The 8,998-nt window shown below is 46.6% G+C and overlaps 1 protein-coding gene across 6 annotated transcripts in view; it reads right to left on the bottom strand.

Annotated features, from left to right (window-relative positions):
- Positions 1-5,213: 5,213 nt before the first annotated feature.
- CDC42BPB (CDC42 binding protein kinase beta) overlaps positions 5,214-8,998 on the bottom strand; it is a 95,322-nt gene continuing 91,537 nt past the window's right edge. For all 6 annotated transcript variants that reach the window (XM_050335421.1, XM_050335420.1, XM_050335423.1 and 3 more), the window contains one exon: positions 5,214-6,970. In XM_050335421.1, the coding sequence (XP_050191378.1) occupies positions 6,839-6,970 (132 nt within the window). In that variant the 3' untranslated portion in view covers positions 5,214-6,838. The remainder of the gene's footprint in view (positions 6,971-8,998) is intronic.

Genomic DNA, 8,998 nt, shown 5'->3' with positions numbered 1-8,998 from the left:
GCATGTGTCAAACACCCTCAGCTGCCCACAGTGTCAGGCAGCACTTCATTATGGAGCAGGTCTGATGGGTGAGGCTGAAATTATGGATATGTATGCAAATGTATGCAAATTCACACTACTGGGTTTTCAGTAGGGCTTGTTGGCATATTCCATAAGGAAGCAGCTATTTTAAGTTTATTGTATTTTGTTCTAGTCTCTGGAAGACATAATCCCTTCTCAAAGGCCTGGGAATTCATCATTAGGTGCAACAGAGCCCTGATGAAGGGCAACAAGGCAGCGTGTGGTGGTTGAGACCAGCCCTGCTGCCCCCCTGCCCACAGAGAGACCTCTGGAAACAGGCAGTACGAGCAGGCGGGACAAAAACATGAGCCAGGCAGCGAATGAGGCTGTCTCTGTGCTCCTGGTTGCTGCCCTGACTTCACAAGCAGGGCAGAGCCAGGGCTGGGAGGAGGTCTGTGCTCAGGGCACACCCTTAGGATTTCACCATGCACGCCTCTCCCGACGGTGCCCCTCCGGCAGCACTGGGATGGAAAGCAACTTGCCTGTGTAGGAGTTTCTGCTCCGTCTGTCTCAGGCACTTGGTGCTGGATGAAATGGTCACTGGGCACGTCAAAAAGCAGAGGAAGCCATCGGCTGCTGCAGGCGGCGACTGACAGTGGCAGGTTAGGAATAAGCAAGTCCCACCGTCCCGTGGTCCTACTAGAAGTGCATCCCTGTGGGGAGCAGTGACCCAGGGACGGGACCCAAAAAGCTCACCCATCCAGTCACTCCTTTGACGTGAACCCAAGGGAGGCGCCCCCAGCCCGAGCCCTCACACAGACCTCAGGAGGGCGGACAACACCCGGTGCCCGGGGGCTCGGTGCGGCCGCGGTGCAGCTCGCTCATCCCGAGCGCTGCTCGCTGGCACCGAGATGTTTCCATGGTGCCTGTGCGAGCAGCCGCAGCGTCCGCCGGCCCCGCACCGCGGCTGGGTCTCGCTACGCGAGGGTGAGGCAGTCACATCCCTACTTTCTGCCTGCGAGAGCCTTCTTGTCTTCCTTTCCCCTTTCACATCAGTTCATTGCAGGTGACTGTGTCTCCTCCAGCTCTCAAGCCTTTAAGCACACATATACACGGGTTATGTTTCCAGGGCTGGGCCGACGCAGCGCTGCAGGCTGGAGGCCGCTGCACCAGGCAGCCCATCACACCGGCGCTGCCCCGTGCAAAGAAGGGGCTCAGGGCCATCCCCCAGGGAATCCCTTGCTGCTCACCCCGGAGTGAATTGCTTCCCTCCCTGACTACATTTGGGCTCCTCACTCCAGAATTGTGAGGCCTCGCGGTGGTTGCATCCCTGCGACGTGTGCTGAAGGGGAAGAGGTAAGAGCATCCTGCGGCCACATGCTGGGGGAGCGGAAAGACATTGGCAACAGGGACCATTGCACAGGATGGTGGCAGGATGCTGTCCTTCCCCTGCAAGCAGCCAAGGACATCAGCTCTGCGTCCCACCCGGGCACACTGGGATTTCGGGGTGAGCCACGGTCAGGCGTGTGGCAGTGCAGTAGGACAGGCTCCTGGGACACCTCACCGACCGCTCAGCCGGCACGGAGGGAGGCAGCCCACCCTGTGTGTGGCACGGATCACCGCCTGGTCACCCCTCCGCGCTGGGGTGTATGGACTGGCTGTTGGCGAAGCTTCATTTTTAAAATGCATTAGCAGCTCGAGGTCACTTACAATAGAGGTTTTAATTAAAGTAGAGATCAATTTTTGTCAGCGCGCGGGCAGAGCACAGTCTGTACTTTTCCTTCAGGAGCCACGTCCGCTCGCTCGTACAGAACGCCCCGCGGGGAGGGGGGAGCTCTGCAGAAAAAAAAAAACCCGAAGCACCAGAGTCAGCTTGCGATGCCGGGGACCAACAGTTGCCGAGGAAAAACAGCTGTATCCATGATCGCTACTCTGCGCACCGACGCACGCAGACTGCCCGCGGTGCAGGCAGGGCAAGGCACAGGGGTTTGGTACGTAAGAGTGTCTCCTGGGATCCTGCCTAAACAAGGAGTTTAATTCGCAGACATCTTTGGTAAGCAGCACATTAGATGGGCGGTTGCCGAGACTGTGCGTGGCGCGGCACCTGATGGCTTTGTTTTGCTCTTGGTCCTGAGAGTCAGGGGTCCCCCGCTGTGACAGACTAATTCAAAATGCATTAGTGTCAGTGGCAAGACCTCAGGAACCATTGCTTCCCTGGGTCTTAAAAGAAAAAGCAGCCTGCACACTATTAATGGACACCAACTCGTATCACGAAACAGCAGCTCACAGAAGTTGTGCAAACCCAGATTCAGACCGGCACAGTGCTCAAAATACCGCCAAGACTAAAGACAGACTTGGTCCAATGAATTTCTTTTTAAAAATCGTTTTAGCAGGAGGTATCAGCAGCGGAAAGGAGGGCATTTGGCAAGGACTGGTCTCACCGGAGTGCAGGATCCGGCCAAGGTGCTGGGGGCTGACAGCTGAGCCTTGGCCATCTCCTTCATCAGCACACAAGGAAGGCTCTGCACTGCCCGTCCTCACGGGACCGCAGGGACTGCGTAAGAAACGGGAAAGCAGGCGATGCTGAAAAAAATCTGAGGGTTTTATCTATGAGAAAGCAGCCAATAAAGCTGCATGAACCTGTGCAGTCAGATGACAAAAGAGTGCTGCAGCTTACTGGGGAGCAGGGAAAACATTTGCTGCAAGGACAGGGAAGGGGCTCATTCCTGAGTCCATGTTCCTCCTCTGGCTGGAGCACAGCACTGCAGCTTCCGCTGGCTGAGCACGTCCTGCTGCCTTCTGCTCCTGTCCTCAGCTAACCCCGCCGGCAACGCTGGCCGGAGCATCAGGCACCGGCTGGGACATGCTCTGCCACCGTTTGGCTTTCCCAGGCGTCCCGCACCAGCCCTGCAGCTGGTGCCCGGTCTCATCGTCGCCCGCTGTCCCCAGAAACGTGTTTAGGAGGCTTTGCAAGGGAGCCAGCCCTGCGATCTGCAAGGCAGCACCGAGATCGCGTGGCTCCAACCACCGTGCTTTCTGTCCTGGCCGCAGGGAGCAGCTCTCGCTCCATAGCAAGGGGCTGCCCTGAATCGAGAGAGAGTGGCAGCACGCACAGCCTCGGCACACAAGCTGTGAGGAGCCCCAAGGCTGGTACGGGGAAATTGAGAGGGGAGACACATTTTCAGGGGTGCAAACGGACAGAAGGCAGCCCAGACCTGCTGCCACAGTAATGGAAGGCAAGGGGTGGGCAGGTGATTGCTACTTTTTGAATTGTCCTCCTCCTTTCTGACTGCAGGAGCTGCTTCACACAGAGTAGACAGGGTGCAAACTGGAACATGAGATGCTCGAGTAGCCTGGCATGCAAGAACTACCATGTCTCTTTTTTTTCATTTTTTCTTTTAAAATAAGATAGACAAGGTTTTTGGTCATGATGCATGCAACACCTTCCTTTGACTAATACTTTGCTTAACTGCACCTCAAGGTGCAGTGCAGTTCCCACAGTCATCTCTTCCCTCACTTTCCTGCTTCTCAAGTGCTTTAGGCTTACTCTTACGGTTTTTACACATCTGCTCTCTCCCAGGGATGCCCAATCTGGCGCTGTGCAGAACAAGGGTGCCTGCACCTCCAGCATTTCCATGCTGAGCCCTCTCCCTGTGACTTACCTGAGGTTAAACACTTACCCTGCAAAGATGGAGTGTTTACACACCCCCCTCCAGCAGATTGCACTTATTTAAGCAGCTGTTGATTCTGAGCACATCTGTTCTGTAGACAGAGGTGGTGGCAGATGAGTTTAGTTCTAGGATAGCAAGAACACCATGATGCATTCCAAAATCCTCAGCTTTGAGGAGACGGTCTGCGCTAGAAGTGACCATCACCCCCCAGCTTTGGGACCTGATGTAATGCCTCTGTGAAAGTGGAATGAGCAAAGGAACTGGCAGAGACCAAATTATCCTCATTCCTTGCATAGCTCAATTCCTCACTTTCGATCCCAGACTGGCGGCCTCCAGGGATAAGAAAGCGCATTGTCAGAGGATCATTTCACATCCTGAATTTCTGCATTTCTGAAAGTTCTCCTGAGGGCTCAAGAGGATTCTTTAGGTAACCAGAATCAGAATCTCAATGGAACAGATGATTTGCAAAGGCCTGGGGTGGAGGACTTGGGGAGGAACTCTGCTTGGCCAGACTTGAGGGAAGAAAAAAATGAAAGAAAAGAATAATGTATTCATATGAGCAATTAATTTATTTTTCTAGAAATGTTCTCTTGCTTAAATTATAACCAAGCCCTGGCACTGCTGAGTGCTATGATTTAATACCCCCATAATTAAAGACTTTGTTGTCATCCTAAGTCCTCACTGTGCGGAGAAAAATCAGCTCAAGAGCAGGAGAAATGTTTTTTAAAAGTCAAAGGCTGATTAGCATGAATACTTGTGAGAAGGCTTCCGGCACACAGCCTCAAACCTCCTGTCAGCTATCGCCCCATCCCCAGGATGGGATGGGTGCACTCTCCCAAGCAACCTGCCCTAGTCTGCCCAGGTAGGTTTGGTCAGGCAAGGAACAGCAGGGTCCAAAACATCCACTTAGGCCTTCCCTGTAAGGGTGAGCCAAACCAAGAAGTACTTCAGGCACTTCATTATGGGTGAGGGATGCTTACCCAGAACATACTAGAGAAGATATTGGCTCTGCTCTAGATACTGTGAGCTCTGTGGTGCTCAAATACCAGAGCATGAGGGGAGCTTTAAAAAAAATCCGCTATATGAAGGGCGGCACCATTCACACACCAACCCTTGAAATGTTCCTAAGCCTTTCTTTGGGACTACTGCTTTGATAGAACAAGTCAAAAATATTTACTGTTTTATCACATTTAAGATGCCTGAATAGATCCTGCAGCCTCCTTACCGTGCTTCAGCCCTAAGGAAGTAGTCACATAAATCAATTAAAAAGGAACTAATAGGGCCAGTGACTCAACGAAATGACAACTAACACAAACTGAGGGCACAGCATTTTAGCACTGTATTCCACCAGAAGGACTTCTGTCTCTCCTGAACATTCATTTACCTGCAGCAACTTGCACCTTTCTCGTAGTGTTCGGGTACAGAGCTTCCAAGTATCTTTCAGTTTATATTAAACATCCGTGTGAACAAAGTGAATTTACCATGAGACTAAAGCAAGTGTCAGTGGTAGATTGTTTTCAGATGTCAAGACAGACGACTATGAACTTTAAAACCTCCCTCTTCTGCTTTATTGACAGGTAAATTGTTCAAAAATGTTCTCACAATTCAATAATTACAAAGACTTAGACTTACATTAAAAAAGTAAAAACCAGAAAACCCCCAAAGCAGTAGTGTCCAGCTCTAACTGAGCCCCTTTATCAAGAATCTGAGAAAAAGAGCAAGTACTGTCGAACACTTAACGTAACAGGATTAAATGTTGACTAGAACACTCAGTTTAAACTAAAGATAAGTGCACGTCCTATACAGTGTTTCAGAAAAGAACATTAGCCATTGGCATATCATTAGCCCATTTAAACCGAATTTTAAATAAGTGACATCCAACTGTCATAAAATTGGCACAGAAGGCACACTAGTGTGACAATGACAAACTGGATATGCCAGCCACTGAATTAATTACAAGCTTTTAATGAAACATGGTCACAAATCCTTGATTACTAAATGTATAATACATGGAAGCATGAGATTAAATATACACGCAAAACATCACTGCACGTGGGCCATCGCAAAATATACAGGAGTGTGTTGTGCATTTTTCTACATGATCAATACTTGATTAATAATCATGGGGTCTTCATGCAGGTGAGGATACAATTAATGAGAAAAGCAGCACCCCCAGTTACACGTCCTTCACGTTCCACTTTGGTGTAGCCAATAAAGCAGACTGATGTTTTAGTGCGATACAGTCCCTTAGGTCGGGCAGACTTCGAGGGCAATGTGTCCACGATCAGGCTTGCTAGCTAAACAGCGTAGTGTGTCCTTACACCAAAAAACCCAGGAGAAACAACTTCTCAGGAGGAGATAGGCAGGAACTAGGAGTAATTTTTTTTTTTTTTTCACAGCAGTAATTACCAGTATTTTAAAAGCCCTGACTAATGACTGACTGATTGATGAGGACTAAAAAGCAGGGAATGGGTAAAGAGATAACTGGCAGTAGTCCTATGTACAAGACTAAAAAGTTGGTAGAAAGACAGACAGTTATGCAGCTGTATATGTAATGGCTAAATGATTTAAAAGGCCACAAAACTATAACCAGCTTTTATTTGACTTCCTGGTGATGTTGGAAACGACCTACAGCTTCCTAGCATTCTCCTTAAGACTTAGGAAACAAACAGTTATGGGAAGAAGGGAAAAGTGTATTCATCTGAGGATGTAACTAGACCTGCTCACATTTCCTATTTAGAGGTCCAAATTCTGTCTAAAAGGATTTCCTGCTAATCAGACATTACATCATTCTATAGAAAAATAATATTCCTGATATTGTAGCAACATTATCAGTATCTCTCTCTATTTCTCTTTCACCATAAGAATAAGACTATTTACTGGTGGCCTTAAATGCTCCTATGCAATAAAACCATGTCACAGCTGTGCAGAAAGGAGTCAACCATAGCTGAGCAGCGAACAATTCTGCATAAAAAGCTTGATCGCTATTAGTAAAGAATTTTCTTCATTTCAATAGTTTATATCTACAATCTGGATATATAATTATTCTTGTACAACACTAGAGAGTCTGTGTCAGTCTTGGCACTAGCATCTGAGCCAGCTCTGCCCTGCTCTTGAATACCCTGGAGTAGTGGATGACCGGAGCTGGAATGGTGAGAGCGGTAGTGTTATGCGTCACAGGTTGACTGGTCCAGTCCGTCTAGCGTAAGCTGATTCCTATGAGGAGAGTTGGGACTTGGGGGACCGCTTGGATTTGAGCTGTTAGATGGAGTAGAGTGTTTGGTGGAGTCTGAATCAGGCTGTTAACGAGAAACATTAAAAAAATTATGTTTACTTCAAGTGAATTCTTTACACTCAAGAGCTTTCAAAGGCACTCAAAAATTAGGGTGAGCAACACCTATGAGGCAGTGTGCATTACATTAATTTCATAGTTAAACATTCATGCAAGTACTTCCATTATCATCAACAGGCTGTAGTGTACTCCCAAAGGTGACCTTCTGACGTAACAGGAATTATGGTAAAGTATGTGGAAATTGCTACATCTCCAGCTCCTCTCTGTTAGCCACTGCAAAACTTCCCTGATGGAATGCATCTATCTGTTCACTGTTGTTCAGAACTTACCAGCCTGCAATTTCTAGGCAATTTTTACAGCCCAGAAGGAGGTTTATCTATCCATGTAAACAATTACAGTCAAATCATCTTCAGTTTGGTGAGAAGGAAGGAAACAAGCATGTGAACTGTCTACAAAAAGCATGTGAAGTGCCTGACAAAAGAGTGAAGGTTGCCAAGAATCAGGCTGCAGATCTGTAAACAGAACAGACTTACTGGATACATCCTACGTCAATATCTAATAAAGACTATCCACAGTTATTTCCCCAGTGTTAGATTAGTTGTTGGATATTTGCCTTCACAGCCTGGTCTCACTTCAACAGGATGGCTGGCAAGATTCCCACTATTTTGGTGAGTTACAGCTCTGAGCACTGCACACATTCACAGCAACTGAAACACTGCACAGGAAAAACCTGTACCATTGCAGCAAGCTATTTTCAAGAAAGGGAAATGTATATTTAGCAAATAGATTGAAAGGTAACATCCTTCAAGAATGCTGTTCACAAGATTTTGCATGGCTTGAACAATAATAAGATCATCTATAACAAGATTATCCTAACATGATCCAGTTCATGCTGCGATAAAGCCAAAAGCCATGGGGAAAAAAGTATAAAGCCAAAAGGTGTTATTAGAGCCTCTTTCCAGTTGCACACTACAATTTTTTTAAAATTTAGAAAGTCACAAGAAATTGTAAGATATATCAAAAGAGAAAAGATTGTAAAAAAACCTCTTTAGAATCTATCGTTTGTGCCTACAAACAGCAAGTATTGCTACAGCATGGAATATAATGGAATTTGGGAAGGATGTGCAGAATAACTAAGTGAATTAACGTAGCCCATCATCATCACCTTTGAAAATAAAGACTGTTTCAAAAATAGGTGTGTTCAGAGATCGCCATTTTCATGTGCTTTTAATGGCTTACTGAAGATGACAAAGGAAGTCAGAACATGACTGTAATCAGAACTCTGGACTTGGGGCATACTAAGGCATCCTGCAAAGGTCTGGTTTCAGGGAAATATGCTTAAAAATCCAGAATATTACATGGGCTTGCAGTTGGGTATCAAAAAGCACTAAAAAAGATCTTGGTCTAAGAGTTTGTCTCCCAGGACACTAACCCTTTCTTTCCTAACACTTTCATTGCACAGACAGTCCTTCAGGAAAGCCTGGAAGAAGCTACACACGTGATAAATCAAGGAAACAAAAATCATACATCTTCTCTACCTAGATTCAGGAACACCAGTTTTGTACAGCCAGGACACTTTCAGTCTGGTGACTCCTGGCACCTACTCTTCCTAAAAGCAAGTCTGTGTATTTTAAAATATGATTCCTTCTCAAGTTATGTGACAAAAAGTCTTCCTTAAGGCAGCACAGAAAATTACTTAACGAGTCATATTACTTTGCTATTCTATGCTAATAGCCCAGAGAACAATTTTAGGAGCTTTGAGGACATTTCATCAATTAGTCAAATTTGCCTTGCCTATAAAGCTTAATCCAAGACATAATACTTCTTAAAATATCACCATAAAAAGATCTTTTCACAGCTTTGCTTTTGTGCTGACATATCTAACTTGCAAACACATATTACAGCCTGGAAAAAAACATCTGTGGAAGGAAAACATCTCCATAAACATCTCTATGAAATATTTCCTAGTAAATGTAATTTATTGGAAAAAGAAAACAACCTACGTCAACAGGATATCGCCGGTCTCCATTTAACA

This window comes from Myiozetetes cayanensis, unplaced genomic scaffold, assembly GCF_022539395.1.
Source record: "Myiozetetes cayanensis isolate MyiCay16 unplaced genomic scaffold, myiCay2020 scf6-25, whole genome shotgun sequence".
Lineage (NCBI taxonomy): Eukaryota > Metazoa > Chordata > Aves > Passeriformes > Tyrannidae > Myiozetetes > Myiozetetes cayanensis.
Note: the sequence above shows the minus strand (reverse complement) of the source record. Positions and strands in the feature narration are given on the sequence as shown.